Source organism: Simochromis diagramma, unplaced genomic scaffold (genome assembly GCF_900408965.1).
Source record: "Simochromis diagramma unplaced genomic scaffold, fSimDia1.1 OVJJ01000402.1, whole genome shotgun sequence".
NCBI lineage: Eukaryota > Metazoa > Chordata > Actinopteri > Cichliformes > Cichlidae > Simochromis > Simochromis diagramma.
In genome coordinates, this window is record NW_024386972.1 from 8312713 (window position 1) to 8329771 (window position 17059).

Consider the following 17059-nt stretch of genomic DNA (forward strand, 5'->3'; position numbering starts at 1 on the left):
GGAATACCTGAACTGAATTATCTGGATGGGTGAGTGAATACTTTTGGAAATCATCATTAGTCATCTGAGAGAAAAGTCGAGGCAAAAATACATATTGCACCGGGTAAAGAGAAAGGAAAAATGTGATGCACCCAAATGGCAAAAGAATACTTGTGGATTTAATGAAAAAAAATTCTTAGGAAGAACTCTCATGCATGTATTTATACAGTATTGCAAGTAAGCATTTTCAAGCAAAGCAAATAAGCAGCAGTTTTTTCAAGCGGTTTGCCATTACATGGACATGGAACTAGGATTAACCTTCTCATTATCTTTTAGCAAGAAGTGATAAGGAAAAAATCCCAATATGTCTATTTCTGGCACAGTGCCATCTACACAAAGGCTTGGTGTTTGTCTTATGGGTGCAATGACTCTGCCAGCAAACATAAGTCAAACCTACACTCATTTTCTCAAACAAAATTATGCTTGATGTTTTGACTTGGGGTCTGCAGTGTGTTTCAAACACCAGTGTTAGCATGCAGGGTGACAGTTGTTGATAAAACAGCCTTTTTAGTCTTTCACCTCTACCCCTCAAGATTATCCTGACTCGTCTAAGAGTTTAACTCGCTCCTTTCAAGTCAAAAGCTCACCTGCCATCAAGTTGCAAAAGCTCTTCTTTTATCAAACAACTACCCCTCTGGTGGCCATGGTACGCCTCTCACCACGAACCTCTGGGAAAAACACATAATACACACTCGATGACCCAAAACATCTGCTGCTAATATGGGTCAGTTTTATCCCCAGGTCTTTTAAAAAATAATCCCACGCATGACAACTTAGTAAAAAACACAAATGCATGAATCAACTGCCCTGCGTGTCATTTTCCAACACTTGTATCAACATGCTAAGGCACCCGCTGAGCTGTGAAGTGTCTAAACTAGAACACCCGTTGCTTCTCCTCAGCTCCAAAAATGGCTCTTCCTAGGCCAGGGTCAAACGAGGAGAGAGTGAGAAGCCCAGAGAGTATTTACTGTACAAACAACAGTCGAGTTATCGTGTCTGGAAAATGGTATTTGTTGTGACTGTTTTTTGCTGGGTTATAGGAAGTGTATTTAACTGCAGGACCAATCATCAGGGATTATTTTACAGGTTTCCTGAACTGCTTCAGTATTGTGGCAATTTATCTTGCTGCTAACGTGAGTTAGAAACGTGTTGCTGTAAAATAACCTCCTATAGAAGAGCCCCATCCATCAGATTTTCCATTTCAGAATCAAAATCCACCAATAAAGGCTCCCTTAAAAGTGTGCTCTCACTACACTGCTGGGGGCCTTTTCTTATCAGGTACCGTAACAGTGAGAGCCCTGTCTCTGTCGGAGAGAAAACATCTGTACTTGACATGACCAAGTGGCTAATTGCTTGTCAGGCTTTGAAGTTGAACTATGAAGATGAAGCACTGATATAGATGTCCATTAGCCATCCCAAACTTTCTGCCGCTGTCAGTGTGGTTTAAAACAGCGGTCCCCAACCCCCGGGCCTCGGACCGGTACCGGTCCGTGAGTCGTTTGGTACCAAGCCGCGAGAGTTGAGGCTCAGGTGTGAAAATGTATGGTTTTCAGGGTTTTTATCGGTTTTCAGCGTTATTTTGTTGTCATTTTTATCGTTAACTCGGTTTTCCTGGGTCTTTTCACGTGTGTTATGAATAAATCTTCTTTTTTCGGTACTAGTTTTATTTTGTTGTATTTATCCGAGACACCTTAAAGGCCGGTCCGTGAAAATATTGTCGGGCATAAACCGGTCCGTGGCGCAAAAAAGGTTGGGGACCGCTGGTTTAAAAAATTAGAGCTGTAAATAGAAACAGTTGGTATTGCAACCAGCCACCACTCACGTACTCACTGAAGCAGAACTGCATCCAGCACAAGACCTCTAATCCTCCACTGCAGCTCTGGGCTCACTTAAGTGTATTATTCTTCTTCTGTGGTGCATGAAGACCTTTGTAGTCTGTGTTACAATTAATTTTCTATTCGTCTTGTGGCAGGAAGTAGACCCAGATGCCATTTTTCCTAAACTCTTCCTCTGTGAATTGCCTTCTTGTTCCAAGGTGCCACTCCACCCCCTCTCCCCAGACAATATTGCGTCTACTGACCTCTAAATAGAGAAGTTTTATGCAGTTGACCTTTGACTTTTACGTCTCTGCATTTATGTCTGAGAAAATAGTGAAATTATGACACTTAACACTGTCGCCTACAAGTGTCTGGAACAGCTCTGTGAAGACTGAGGGCCATTGAGATCGCAGGTCAATTCAAGACACCTCTCACTTTGGTTTAATAACCGTGTACTGAAACGCAATCGCGCTGACATGCAATGTAAGCCCACATAGAAGTGGGCTGGGAATCCTATTCAGTGGTTGCAGAGGCTATTTACACTAATATACACATGAAGCTTGCAGTAATTTAAAAATGTCTCTCATCAGTTCCTTAAGTTAACACAAACCACCTTACCAGAGACTGAGAGTCAGTTAAAAACACACAAATTGACTGGCTGACACACACAGGCTTGAAGATTTCTATAAATGGAGACAGTTGGCCCCCCAGAGGACGAGCGCCATAAATCAGTGGTACCTTAAAATACTAGTAAACGTAATACATGCTATAGCCTCTGCTGTTAAAGCAGTAGTGTGTTTAATTAAAGCTGTTTCTGTTTGTTTTGCATTTGTCTTTAGTATAAAGTAGAACTTGCAGAGGTAAAATAATCTCTTTGCAATTATCACAATACATTCCAGATGTCACGTTATAACAGCAGATGGTCTCGGAGGACAATCAGTCAATTCATAAATGGGAAACAAAAACGTTTCAACTTAATTAGACACACAAAAAATTTAGAGCGAGGAGTGGGAAAAAAGTATCTGCGTCTTTTACAGTCCAGCTGTATAATGACCGTTTAAATGGAGTGACCGGTACATGAGGTGTCGCTCATATCACTGCACTACGACATGTGTTAGCACTGAGCCCTCTGTGAGTAACAACTTTGCACAATCATCTGTTGGGGTTTAGCCTTGTATATGAGAAGCCAGAAGCCAGCAGTAGCCTCTTTGATCATCTTCCTGATGTGCGGTAACGGCGGTTTCACCCTACTCTCTTTTGGCTCAATCAAGGGGGCCTTGATATCCGCATGTTCCAACATCCAGAAAACAAGAACCTGCTCACTGAGGAGGCACCGCAGAGAAGCAGTCAATGAGCAATCAGATTCCCTCTTATCTATTTGGCTTGGCTGGATGCGGCTGTTAATCAGTCCCATATCTCAGTAATGGTGTTCCTGTTAATTGCCTCCCTTCACTGTGGCTGTATTCCCTTTCGCTTATGATCTCTATCTGCAAATGAGGTCAGAAAGACATATGGATCTTGTTTCCAGCCTGGCTTCGTTGGATGCTAACAGGGGATGGTTGGAAAGAGTGCTGGCCGTGTGGCCTGGCATTTAAAGCTGTCCTGAGATCAAGGCACTTGTCATCGCTCCCATGTGTTGATGTCACTACTCTGTTGGAACTTGAACTTGTTCATAAAGATCCTTGTTTAACCCCAAATTTCATTCTCCAACAACTTTTCTTTTCTTCCTTTTTTTTTCTTTAGATTCAGCAGGACATGGTTGTATGTCACTTGGAAACCATTTTTATCATGACTCAGTTCCCCATGAGAATGACGTGATTTGCATATTCATTGAGCTTTTGCATCTGATGCCCATATTGCTAGACTTAGTAACGCAGCGATATCTGACTGGCTCCGGGGCAAGGCAGCCACCCGTCTGAGTTACATGCAAATACAAAAGTAAAGCAGATTGTTATTTTCTTAATCACATTCTGTACCATGACTGACTTGGCCTGCAAAGATGGTACTATTCAAGATGAAGTTGGAAGCTCAAACCTGCCGTTGACACAGCATGACAACATTTGAAAAATTAATTTGACAAATGAACTATGATGCAAATATGCACCTTTGGAGATGCAGATCCATGTAGACTGATGTCAGCTGGGGCACACTGAATTGCCTTTTGTTGCCTTCTCCCCCACTTCCAACCCTTCCAACCTTTTTTTTTTCTTTTAACTTTGAGCGTCTTACATGTCATTTCTTTCCCTCTTCTCCTCCTGCATAAATAAACCTGTACCCTCCTCTCCCCAAGCAAACTCTAGGGCTAGCTCAAAGGTCTGGGGGCATTCCTGCATGAAGACTTTTCTCTTTTCTAACTTTGTTTTGATTTTATGCTTTTTATCCACCCCTACAGCTCTGACGCTCCTCAACAAGAGGCTCCGTACCTGATGAAACAAAAGGGGGGTTGTGCTGCCTGATGAACCTAAACTCAGCTTGTTGGGGTTCGGTTAAGCGCAGCAGGAAAAACGAAGGGAGCGCCATTCTCCCCAGTTCTCTGCAGACCAAATCAAATTATCTGCAGTGCGCTCATGAAAGAAGAGATTCCCCAAAGTGTTACTAAGACCGTTCTCCTCATAACCCCTTTGTTATTCAAAGGTGCCCAGCTGTTGTGCCGCTGCTCTTAAAGCAGAGGACCTTCTCTCCCTGATCTTCAGCCCTCGTGACTTCCAATGATGCCCTCGAGGCACCATGGCCTAGAGGGCAGGTGGCAGGGTGAAAGGTCTCTCTGGATAGGACAAACCCAGCTCACTCAGCTGGTTTACCTCTGTAGCTTCTGTAGTGCTTCAAAAGACTACAAAGATATGTTGCTTAATTTTTTTTTTTTTTTTTTTTTTGAGACAGATAAACTAAAATGGCCAGTGGTGATGTGAGTGACAGGTGAAAGTATAATAAGCTGCTGGAATCTGAGAATTTCATAGTTTCACTGGTTTCTATTCCTTGTAAAAACTAAACTACTATTAAAACGTCTACTTTTTTGACACAGTCTAAGTACAAAACCAAATTAAACTTAGAAATAATCCCTCTTTTTCAGTATGCAAAAACTGAAAATTTTCTAAAGGAAACAAAATGTAATTATTTAAGAAAGTTAAAATGATGATAAATGTAATTGTTACAAAAAACTCAAGCATACTGCAGAACCATACGCCTTTGTCACTGTTCAACCACCTATCACATGATACAATACTGACCTCTAGTGGAATTTTAATGAAACAACATATTTCAAGGTAAGGTTCATTGGATAAACAAATCTGCAAAGCATGCATTGTGCAGTGCTCAACATTTATTGATGCACATTTTGTAATGTATGCCTCTTGGACAGTTTTTGGTCAGTGCTTTGTGTGACCTCCCTCTTTGCTTCCACCAGTGTCACTGAGCAGTCCGAATCCTTTCCACTTAAAGAGTTAATCCTGGATAAACTGGGACTAGTTTTTATGTAACATTTTGGATTTATTTGTAATCTTATGAAGATGTATTGATAAGTCTATGGCCACCTTTTGATTGGCCTGAGTGTGTAAAGACTATAGGGTTCTTTTTGTGTCCCTAGGGGCAGTGGAAACCTGTCTGCCTTGTGGTTTGTTTGTCATATGTTCAGTGATAGTTCGTTTCACAACTGGGACACAGGTCTTGGCCCTGCTGGGATGACCATCATGCGTTTCCTGCAGTGAGCACATGTGCATGCTCTGTTTTGGAGATGAGTGCAGAGAAGCCTTAGCTGTGAGAGGACCCCACAAATCTCTCAGTCTAGCCTTTCTCTCCATGTTGATGCTGACTTCTTCCGTGCACTGAGACCTCAGGATAGCGTTAACCCGGAGGTGGATGCAGTCCCGTGTCAGAGGATGATGAAGGCCTCTCTTCTTTATCCGTTCAGTTGCAGCCTTCTCGCTAAGCTTCACTGACTGTTTAGCAATCTCACTGCACACTCTGGCTGTGAAGAAAAAAAAATCCACTTACAACACAAATCAACTAATTTTAAAGTATATTTTTTCTTCCACCTTGAGCATGCTTACGTTGTATTTGGCATTTAATGGGGGAGGACAGGATGTGGGTCCGGTGAAGCCGCTCACCTCTCTCTGGCTTCATACAGTCATGGCTGTGAATCTTTTGGGTGGTTGAAGGCAACTGTGCCACGTGATCTCCCGCAGGAGCGGAAAGAGGAAACTTTCTGAGAGAAGCTGCAGATTTCTCAGAAACCAAACTATCCTGTGGCATCACATCACAGTGGTCTCCCCGTGAGGAACTGGCATAATCCCAGAACACTTTGGCAAACTGGAAGAGCTTCACGCTGTATATCGTGTTCACTAATATACTAAGGAACATTAGTGAGACAAAGTATAAAATCAAGCTAGAGATCGCACTAAGAAAAATTGTGTAATAAGAAAAAAATAATCAAGCTCATGCGAGTCATCCGACTCACCTTTGGTCAAGGAAGTGCAGGGACAGGAGACGACCTGTTCCGGTCTCTGCTGTGATCTCTCTCAAACAATCACCAGTGAGGAAATTAAATATGCGAATCTTTCCGTCCACACAGCCAGTAATAACACGAAGGTAGAGCAGCGTAAGAGATTTTACCTCCCTGCAGAACAATCAGAAGATCCCCGTATTCCTAGTAAGATCCCATTTAAATTGTTCTACATGGCAGCTTCAGAGGTTACATGCTTACTTTTGGTGGCTGAATGTTATAAGACACTCCTCAACATTATGGTTGATGCTCCACACCATGACATTGCCAGCGCAGTCTCCAGATAGAAGGTGCCAGTCGTCAAGGAACAGGCACTTCACTGCACTCCTGTGGGCATCAATTGTCTTGTGGAAGATGGGACATTCATGAACAACATATGGAAAAACGGAAATGTTTCATCAGCTTCAGACAACACAAAGTGTTCTGTATTTGATTTTCCACAAATGTTTCTCACCCGGAGGAGTGCTGCATTTTCCATGTCCCATATTTTAACAAGGCCCTGTTTACAGCTGCTGTAGATAGTAGTTTTGCTGACCTTTACACATAGGACAGGACTGGGGTGCTTGAAATTAAAACCATTAAAAGGCTTCCCGGTCTGCAGACACCACACTGGCAAAGCAATGGTTCATTTCAGCTTGCTTACATATGAAAATGTTAACAGGAAGTTTTTTTTCTGAGGGTAAAAACATGACAATATACATACACTACACTGATTTCAATACACATATTTCCATCCACAGGACAGATGTAAACGATAAAAATAATGGGAGAAAGATTCAGGAAAAGCTAACCTATAAAAACTGTTTTCAGCAGTTCTTTAAAAGAAACCACAGCTCACAGACCCTGATCAGCTGATCCACTGCTGTTTTAAGGTCTCAGTAGCTCTGCTATGTACACAGCAGCCCAGCCGTGGAAGCTTTGATATGTTATAAATAAAAATTTTAAAATGGACTGAAATTCACTGGAAACTCGTAAAGGAGAGCGAGAATGAGAGTGACATGCCGGCGCTGGCTAGCAGCTTAGATGCTGCATTATTGTCCAGTTGAAGATGGGTATAATTAAAAGAAACACTGACAGTATTTTAGATGACATATAATCTTTTCTCCACAAATATGAGTGCAGGTATGTCTTAAATGGTTGGTTTGCATTTGGGTTTATCCAAAATACCTAAAAGAAACTCACTGATTAAGATAAGACATATGAATTGCTTCTTAGAAAAGACAATTTCTCAACAGGAAAATGAAAATATGTGATAAGGTTTTTTTTTTGTTTTTTCTATTAAAGACAACGTGTGGTTATATTTACTCATGTAAATGTGAGCTCATGTAAAGATGGTGTATACCGATCAGTGGCCGCTTACCTTTAACTGCACAGTCTTTAGCTCCTGAGACAAGTTTATCAGCATCAGCATCCAGACAGTTGACGGTGCCAGTGTGACCGTACAGCGCCATGTCACACCGGTCTGTCTTCAAATTCCAACACCTGAAAGTGTGATGACAGGAAAACTTCAAAACACAATCAATTAAATCAGATTCATTCATGCAAATGCATCGTCGTCAGCATCTTCTGCATAATCAATTATTACCTACTCACAGAATTCTACTCATAAATTAGATGATTTTTTCACCTGATATTTGCGTCAAAGCTCGCGGTTATCAGCAGATCTCTGTCCTCACAGAGCAGCACTGCCCGAATGCTTCCAACGTGTCCTTTCAGCACCGACACGTCTTCTGTTTCTGATGACACATAAAACAGACGCACCAAACGGTCCTTTGAGCCGGTGGCCAGCAGCAGTCCTCCTCTATAGTCCAACACCCGATAAGGATCTTCGCTGCAAAAACACATAAGCGCACACCTCTGAATCACATCAGCTGTACCAGTAGAAACGTTTTCTCATTCCTGTTTTCAGAGTTTATTTGGGCACTATGAAAAATATAATAAAATAAAATAAAGGGAAATCAACACTCACTTGTCCAGCAGCACTTTGGTAAAATATGCACCGCAGTAAACATTTCGCTCTTCCATTTGCACTGCTGTGGTTCTGATGTTTGCATAAGCGGAGTTAAATGGCTTGAGCTGCAGAACCAATCAAATAAACACACAATCACTGTGTTGAATATTCCGGCTGATTCCAAAAGCTGATGTTTACTGTGTAGATGGTACGACTCTGTGAAACCTTGTGGACAGTAGAATAAATATCTTCTTCCTTGTCATCCTTTACTGGTACAGGGATTTCAACAATGTTTGCATAAGTAGGACTCACAAAATTAACACTGCTGCACCCCTGTAACAGAAAAAAAAAGATTAGCACTGATCAGATTTTTTTTAAATTATTCTAAAGAAGTCTGATTTTTTTTTTAAGTATTTTCATTAATTAAAACTACTATAAATATTTATATCATTTAATGTAAAAAAAAAAAAAAAAAATCTCAACCTCTATCATGGGAATAATTTGGCCCTGAAAATTTCTTCTGAATTTCATTTCCTCCATGGTTTCCTTCGCAAGTAGCTCCCAGTATTGACAAACTGCCGTGCAATGAATCAAAGTATGCTCACCTAACATTCCTACAAAACACACATACGGCATTGCACCTTTTCAATTTAACATTTACTGTATATTTAGTAAATGCAGACATAAGTGACATTGAAATTTTTACTTTAAGGACATATCGGCACACTTCACAAATTCAGGCTGCAGTAGCACAGTAGTATGCAAAGACTTGCCTAATATCCTCTTGGACAGATCAACAGGTAGGCAGCTTATGAAGTCTCTGTGTCGGCTGACCCCAGACACAGACTTGGAGGATCCCGGCACTACCATTAGAGCAGGGTCCTCAGACTCCTCCTGATTGTCATGATTGTTATTGTGGTTACTTACTGAAAAGATAAGACATACCTTATAGATCCCAAAAACTAGGAAATTAATTTGTTGGTGTGTCCCAAAATTAAATATAACATAATAAAATAATTAGTTATATCACAATAAAATAAAACACAGTTTTTCAGGATTGGGCTAATCTGAATACAATAAAATAAATAAATAGGTAAAATCTAATACTATAGAAATTACAGTTTAATAAAGTAAATATATCAATAATTTGAAATCCATATAAAATGCAATAACTAAATCTAAATCATCAATAAAAACAGAATTTAATAAAATCAGTATATGATACAAGAAGATGGCTCAGAGGGGGGGGGGTGCCTATTGTAATACGATACTAGTAACAGTTCAACTCAGAATTGCAAATGGGTTTAATTTCCTCAAGCATTATCAAATCATCTTCTTTTTCTACAAATCATCTCAACTCTCTCTCTCTCTTCGTGTCCTCCTTCACTACAAATATGAATCTCCTCTGTGGTCTTCCTCTTTTCCTCTGCCTAGCAGCTCCATATTCAACATCTTTGTCCAATAAAACCCTCCTCTCTACATGTACAGACCCTCTCAGCCTTCTTTTGTTTCCACAGTGCTTCACCTTAGCTGGACCAACCCACCAATTGGCCCAGATGGCATATTTGTAGAGGAATGTTTATTAAATGGCTCCAAATGGCAGCGATGTGATTAGACTTCTGTTAAGTAAGGTAACCCTGAGCAAAACGATAACTATATGGAGACTAACACTGGAGTCATTATGGGTGAAGACAACCCTTGTAACGCAAAGCTTATAGAACAAGAATTTGCTTTTACTATAATTGTGTATATTCTATAACTGTATATGTGTCGTTGGTGGCCTCTAGTGGTCCGTAGCGGGAATTGCAGTGCAGTGGAAACCAAGTCCTTTCCCACTCCTGAGATCTTACCATTAAACTCCAGGAATCCACTTTTCTGTCTGATCAGGAGCACGTTGGTTAAGTTGGCGACCATCCGTAAAAGCTCGGAGTCACACAGTGAAAAAATACGGCAAACGTAGCTTGACTTGACCCAGTCCGGACTGCTGCTGAACCACTTCCAGATTTCCTTCACGTTCACTCCCAGGGGTTTTCCATCATGACCTTGGTGGGAAAAGCGTAAGGGGTGTTCCTGAGGTGTGATGGGGCTTCTTGACCTAGCGTAGGTGTGCAGCGTCCACGACGTCGCGCCACGCAGCACACCTTGGATGTTCTCGAGGACTTGGACGCTCCTGCAGCGTAAAAGGAGCGTCAGCGCGAACCTCCTCTTGAACTCATCCGACACCTTCCACAGACACCGACTGGAACCCGGAGGATTGGAGGCAAAGACGCAGGTCGGACATATACCGCACATACTGACGCATCCCTCCGCTTTTTTGGTGCTGAAAGACTTCGAGGCATTAACAGACTTCATGTCGACGCTTTCAGTAGTTTCCTTTACATTCACCACGTCCGCGCCAGGCAACATTTTTTTCGTCTTTAAACATCACAACGAACACAAACATGCAGTGACAATTCAACTGGTTGCCATGCAACAAGTTCAGCGCGTCGGCAGCTGAATGGATGCTCGCGCGGGATTGTAGGCGAGACAGTTTATTAGGTACATAAGGTGGGCACTAAATCCAAGAGCGTTTAAGATTTAAATGCTTAGTGTGTCCTGGACTGATTTACAGAGGTGTTGGATTATTATTATTATTATTATTATTATTATTATTATTATTGCTGTTCCTGCTGTGTTGGTTGTTTTCCTTTCAGAAACATAAGGTAAAATAATAGGATGAAATGTACTTTTCTTATCCCAGACGTTGGCAAATTACCGTTTTACAGCATTCAAAACAAAAATTGGTTAAACAAATTATAACTATTCAGTAAAATGAATTGTAATATGACAAAGGAAATGGCTTGATTAAACATGAAAAGAAGCTCAATTAAATTTGAATATAAAAAACAACAGGAAAACATAATGTGAAATCAAAGTAAAAAAAAATAAGAAATGAAATAAAACTCTGTAAAATGCAAATATTTTAGTTTAATAATAAAATGAAGTGTCTTTATAAAGAAAATTAGCTCAAATTAAATCAAGGGTGGTACAGTGACGGTGGCTGGGTGGTTTTGTGTGGAGTTTCTCACCATCCAAAGACATACATGCGATTAGGATAAGGTGATTAAGTTAAGGTGGTTTTAATTTGCGTGTGAAAGGCTGCCTGCCTCTATTTGTTTTGTTTGTTTGTTTGTTTGTTTGTTTCCAAACAAACACATTCAGAAATAAATAAGCATAATCAAAAAAGTGTCCAAGTGTATTGAACTCTTGTGATAATGTTTTTTCAGAGTGTCAAATACATCTTCAAAGATTAATAAAGGTTTTTTTCCGCAAAAAAATAGAGTGTAAAAAAATGTAGAGAACCCAGAGGGGTATACCACAGAAAAGGAGGAGGGAACCTAAAATTAAAAAAAAATGTATTTTCACTCTTAATATAGTCTACAGTATACACACACTATATACACACTCATGCCCTTTCGCACCAGGTTCGGTCACCTGAGATCACCTAGCTGCCTCTATAATTCAAACTTCCATAATATGGCTCAGGATCAAATGTTAATGTCAAATGTTAAGGGCATGAAATGTTTAATCTTAAGGTGAGCTTTGCAGTCTCTTTAAGAGGAAAACAAAAATAATCGTGCGCCGCCCGGGAATCGAACCCGGGTCGCAAGAATGGGAATCTTGCATGATACCACTACACCAGCGGCGCCGTTGTTAGCGGGGCTGATAGAAAGCAATTTATCGGCGTGAAGTTTGGTCGAGTTTTGGCCCATTATGTGTACTTTTGTTTATGGATGCTCGCCTTATATATTACTGATATGTGAAAACGATAAAAGGAAGCGATAGTAGAAGAACAGCACATATTTGAAAAACGTTGCCACTTTTATTTAAAAAGAAGGAAACGTTTACTCTTATTCTGAAAGTGTGCTCTATTTTCTTCCGGGGGACCGTATCTTAGGGTTCGGATACTTTAGTTTGTGGTTTCTAGTGAAGCGTCATGCGCTAACAGCTTAATCTTTCGTGTTTTGGACGGTAGTTACGAAACAACTCCAGAAATATAGCCGTTGAACGTCAGCTTGGTACAAAAGTTCTATTCTTTATATATTATTAACTACACATGCATTAATGCCATTTGCCATGTTTTGTGCTGTGATAGCCACATTTTCGTTATTAGCTATCGGAGACTGATTTGATAGTACCTTTGCCACTGGTCCTTTTTTTGTCTGTGTTAGTAGTATAGCTGTAATGTTAAAGGCTAAAGAGGTTTAACGTGCTGAGATAATGTTAGCTAATGCTAGCTGTAGCTTCATGTTACTATGTTTTTGACAGTGTGCATGCATCCTGTGTAAGCAACTGCCGTAAAGACTGATCATTCCCACCAGCTATCCACAGTTTTTACTCATGACGGACAGAAGCAGCAGCGTGGAGTGGGTTGAGACAACCGAGGAGGTGGTTGTAACTGAGGAGTGCATTCCCATTGAAAACAACCCCCCTGCAGGTACACTATAATGACATTACAAATAACGTTGACATTCAGTGCTGTAATATAGCCTTTAAAATAGTTTCTTTGTTCCTCTTGTGATGCCAGTTTTAGAGCCAGCAGACACGCCAATACAGAAGTTACTGGACGCTGTGGGGCAGGGAGAAAACCCAGATGGTGACGATGGCTTTTGTAAGCAAACCCCATGTTTACTCTTTTGCTATTGCAGTTTAGGTACAACTAATATCCAGCCAGAAATATGTCACAAGCCATCGCTACCAAAAGAGACTGGCCGAGCATGCTACAGGGCATTTAACCAAATAGGGGGGGGTTAGGGATTTATTTGAACCTGTATGTATACTTTTAACCCTTTGTGGATTAGAGAAAATCCAAAATAAACTTGTGCGCCCAATTCTTGTTTTTTAAAGATGTATGCTGTACAATCATTTCACCCTGGAAATCGAATAATTCAAAGAAATGTTAAAAGTCAAAAATTAACTTGACATTCAGGCCCGTGATAAGTGTGTCAAAACTTCTGACCACAACTCCAGGACCATTGCTAAGTAAATATAATACGCTTAAATGAAAGTCAAAGTGTTTTGCTATGGTCTTATTCAGTAGTCTTTAAACTTACACATTTCAGTTTTCTATCCCATTAACCTTACCTCTCTTTCTGGTTATATCTTCTTTAGATTTTAATAGGGACACACCTGTAGATCAGTACATGTCTTTCTGAGCCACACATTTTTGTCATTTGTAAACTAGAGCTGAACTGTAGAATGTGTTAGATGGATGACTTAGCAGTGGTCCTCCCCATGAGGAGCTAACCTACACAAATATCTGCAGTGTTTACACATTCATTCAAAGATTTACTAATATTTAATAATAATAATGACAATATTTGACTGATAATTTGTCACTGTGGTATGTCCAGTAAAAATTACCCCAGATGAGCTTTTTTTTGTTTTTGTTTTTCCTTGTTTTTACATTTTTATAGATTGCGAGGAGTGCCTGACTCTCTTCCAGGACCAGAGTGATCCTGACAACATTAATGGCCCATCTTTTATTCTCGATTTTCCAACAAACATGGGCGTCATGCAGAGGGCCCTCCTGACTCTGCCTTTTGGCCTGATGATAGGCAGATCTAGTATTCCCAGTGCAGGGATTGGGGTCCTAAATTATGGGCCTGCAGTGTCTCCTGGAATGCATTTTGGACCATTTGAGGGGGAAGTGACAACAAGGGAGATTGCCATGGCAAGTGACTTCTCATGGGAGGTGAGCTGGGATGTATTAAACCCAAACAATAAAACAAGTTTAAACCTCTTGATGCATATTTTGTTCTTTGTGTGTATTTTGTGACAATATTCCAATTTACTGCAGATTTACAAAGATAAGGATGACTATGACTACATTGATGCTGCCAAAGAATCATACTCAAACTGGATGAGGTATTGAATTCTTTTCTGTTGTTTCCTGTTGAATTACAAAATTAATTTTTAATTATATTCTATAAAATAAATCACAGTTTGTACAGCTTGTACATTATTAGAAAATGCTTTTTTTCCCTCCCTCCTGACACAGGTATGTCAACCATGCCCGTCATAGAGATGAGGCAAATCTGTTGGCAGTCCAGTACAAAGGTAGCATCCTCTTTCACTGCTGTCGCACCATAAATACTGGAGATGAGCTCTTGGTGTGGCCCAGCAGCAAACTTCATGCCCACTTCAGTGATCCTTGGGCCCAGATGTGGTATTTGAAGTTGAATGCAACAGGTACCCTGACTTTGCTAGTCTCAATAGTCCATAAAAGTGATCGTTGTAAGAGCGATAGTCATGTAAAATTTTCCTGACTGTGTTATTTTAAAATTTGATTTATAGTTTGTTTGTTTTTTTGTTGATGTTTTCACCTTTTTCTCCTAAAATGCAGAGAGTACTGTATCCGGTACAACTCAGATCTTCCTGTGCGCCCACTGTCAGTTGTCTTTCACCACCAAAGCCTTCCTCCAGCGACACACAGAATACTTTCACACGCAGCCTGAAAGTGCTGAAGTAGCTGATGGAGAAAATAATGCCTCCAGTGCTGCAGGATCACTGGTGGTACTGTCTGTTGATCCTCTTGAATCTAAAACATGTGACGATTGCGGAAAGACATTCAAGCAAATACCTCATCTTAGGAGGCACAAGCTTTGTGTTCACTCCAACAAACGCCCCTATTGCTGCCCATATTGCAGGCGAAGCTTTAGCCAGGCATCTGGCTTAATCAGACATCAGTTAGTTCATAGGAAGCAGGCTGTAGGAAAAGCTTCCAATCAGAAGCAAGTCCTCAGCAACAAAGAGAGTGTAACGCCAGAGTCAGAACTTTTAAAGGCAGGAGATTCAGTTGTATCTGAAAAAATTAATGAAAATGAGACCCAACAAGAAGCTATGGATACAACTGAGGCTCCTGAGTCTTGTGCAGGTGAGTCAGAAACACTCCAGTCAAACTGTTTAGATTGTGGTAAGAGTTTCACAAAGGAATCATCCCTCAAAAAGCACAAGGTGACTGTCCATGAGAGGATACGTCCGTACGTCTGCGCTGTTTGTCAGAAATGCTTCGGTCAGTACAATGACCTGACCAGACACCTGCAGCGTCACCAGAAACAGAGTAAAACAAAAACAAACGAGGATCCAGAGGACTCCGACATATTGCCCTTCAGCTGTGGCGAATGTTCACTGGCGTTTTCCTCAGTGGACGACCTTCAGCAGCACATAAATGAACATCACTCTGATGAGAGCACAGCTGAAAATAACGAAGACGATGTAATGCCTGACGGTGAAAGCGTTGAATCGGTCCAGAATCCTCCCTCTCAGAGGCCTCAGAGATTTGGAGCTAGATTCAGAGTTTCTGCCATAACTAAGCTCATTGCGCCTAAACGAAGAGCTACCAGTCCTGCTCAGCCTGCGAGGAGCTCCGCTGAACCAGAGGCGGCTTCTGTCCGAAATGGGAAGTTAAAAAAATACAAATGGTTCAGCTGCAATCGCTGTAAACAAACATATGGAAACCCAGATGACCTCAAAACACATAAATGCACTTTGAGGCAGCACAAATGTGGCCAGTGTGGAGCAACCTTTAATAAGTCTGGTTTCCTGAAAAGGCACGAGCAGATGGTACATGTAGAGGCCAAATCTTATAGCTGCGATCGCTGCGGTAAGGTCTTCACTACACCTAGTAACCTTAAACAGCATCAGAAGAGTAACGCTTGTATGAAGTATCACTGCACGTCTGAGCTCTTCCCATGCTCCTTCTGTCAGTTCTCTTTCACCATGAAGAGCTATCTTATTAAACACATTAAAAGGCACCATCCCGTCGAGTATCTTTCACACTGCGAGTCGGACAGCCTAACGGATCAGCTGGAGGAACAGGAGGGGGAAAAAGAATATACGTGTCCTCACTGTGGCAAGAACTGTATGACTGCCAAAGCTTTCAAATCTCACACATGCTTCAGGCAAGTGAAGGTTTTGTACTTGTGTAACGACTGCGGAAAGGGCTTCACAAACCACTACGGTCTGAAACAGCACCAGCGCATCCACACGGGCGAGAAGCCGTACAGCTGCCCTCACTGCAGCAAAAGCTTCTCGTACGTCGGTCAGCTCAACGTACATCTCAGGACTCACACCGGGGAGAAGCCCTACCTGTGCACCCACTGCGGGGAGAGCTTTCGGCAGTCGGGAGATCTGAAGAGACACGAGAGAAAGCACACGGGGGTGAGACCGTACAGCTGCCCCGAATGCAGCAAAAGCTTCAGCCGACCGCAGAGTCTCAAAGCTCACCAGATGCTTCACTTGGGACAGAGAATGTTCAAATGCACTCAGTGCGGGAAGAGCTTTTCCCGAAACTATCATCTCAGGAGGCACCATCAGAAGATGCACATTTAGTCTAATCGCATTTTTTTTTGAAGACTTTAAATTAAAATGAAATACAGGAGCTTAAATGTGAACTAAATTGCACTTTCCCGCTTGTGTACTTGATGACTTATTGAATGTCCTGTACATAACATTCTTTTATTTTTCTTGTAAAGCATTTAGTTATTTTTTTTTTTCAGTTAAAAAAGGAAAAACACCAACAAATACTTGTCTTTGAGTGTCAAACTGCACTAAAAAATAAACAACCAACGTAACCATCACTGTTGACCATTTATTCCACAAAACATACAATGCAAAGCATGTGCACTGTACAAGCCTTAATATTATGAAAATACTCATAACCATGCCTGTTTTTTTTCTTCAATTAAGTAGTCTTAAATTTGTTTTTGTAGT

The 17059-nt window shown here is 41.0% G+C and overlaps 2 protein-coding genes and 1 non-coding gene across 7 annotated transcripts; 1 reads left to right on the forward strand and 2 right to left on the reverse strand.

Annotated features, from left to right (window-relative positions):
- Nucleotides 1-1762: 1762 nt before the first annotated feature.
- On the reverse strand, nt 1763-10934 carry fbxw10 (F-box and WD repeat domain containing 10). Of its 3 annotated transcripts, none has more exons than XM_040039460.1 (12): nt 10156-10934; nt 9079-9231; nt 8789-8919; nt 8531-8638; nt 8324-8430; nt 7982-8185; nt 7715-7836; nt 6809-6963; nt 6556-6698; nt 6310-6468; nt 5960-6201; nt 1763-5820 (listed from the first exon to the last, which is right to left on the reverse strand). In XM_040039460.1, the coding sequence occupies exons 1-12, from the start codon at nt 10709-10711 to the stop codon at nt 5414-5416; spliced, it is 2487 nt and encodes an 828-aa protein (XP_039895394.1). In that variant the 5' UTR covers nt 10712-10934; the 3' UTR covers nt 1763-5413. The 3 variants fall into 3 exon arrangements, with proteins under 3 accessions (XP_039895394.1, XP_039895393.1, XP_039895395.1); XM_040039459.1 differs by having other exon boundaries at nt 5903-6201; nt 10156-10930; XM_040039461.1 differs by having other exon boundaries at nt 5663-5816; nt 5903-6201.
- A 988-nt stretch (nt 10935-11922) lies between these two features.
- Nucleotides 11923-11993, reverse strand: trnag-ccc. Its single transcript has one exon. It is a non-coding gene; the product is annotated as a tRNA-Gly (tRNA).
- A 152-nt stretch (nt 11994-12145) lies between these two features.
- prdm9 (PR domain containing 9) lies at nt 12146-16933 on the forward strand. 3 transcript variants are annotated; one of them, XM_040039458.1, is made up of 7 exons: nt 12146-12363; nt 12667-12782; nt 12879-12956; nt 13762-14039; nt 14145-14212; nt 14346-14536; nt 14691-16933. In XM_040039458.1, the coding sequence occupies exons 2-7, from the start codon at nt 12686-12688 to the stop codon at nt 16676-16678; spliced, it is 2700 nt and encodes an 899-aa protein (XP_039895392.1). In that variant the 5' UTR covers nt 12146-12363; nt 12667-12685; the 3' UTR covers nt 16679-16933. The 3 variants fall into 3 exon arrangements, with proteins under 3 accessions (XP_039895392.1, XP_039895391.1, XP_039895390.1); XM_040039457.1 differs by having other exon boundaries at nt 12149-12363; nt 12614-12782; nt 12873-12956; XM_040039456.1 differs by having other exon boundaries at nt 12151-12363; nt 12873-12956.
- The last annotated feature ends 126 nt before the right edge of the window (nt 16934-17059 follow it).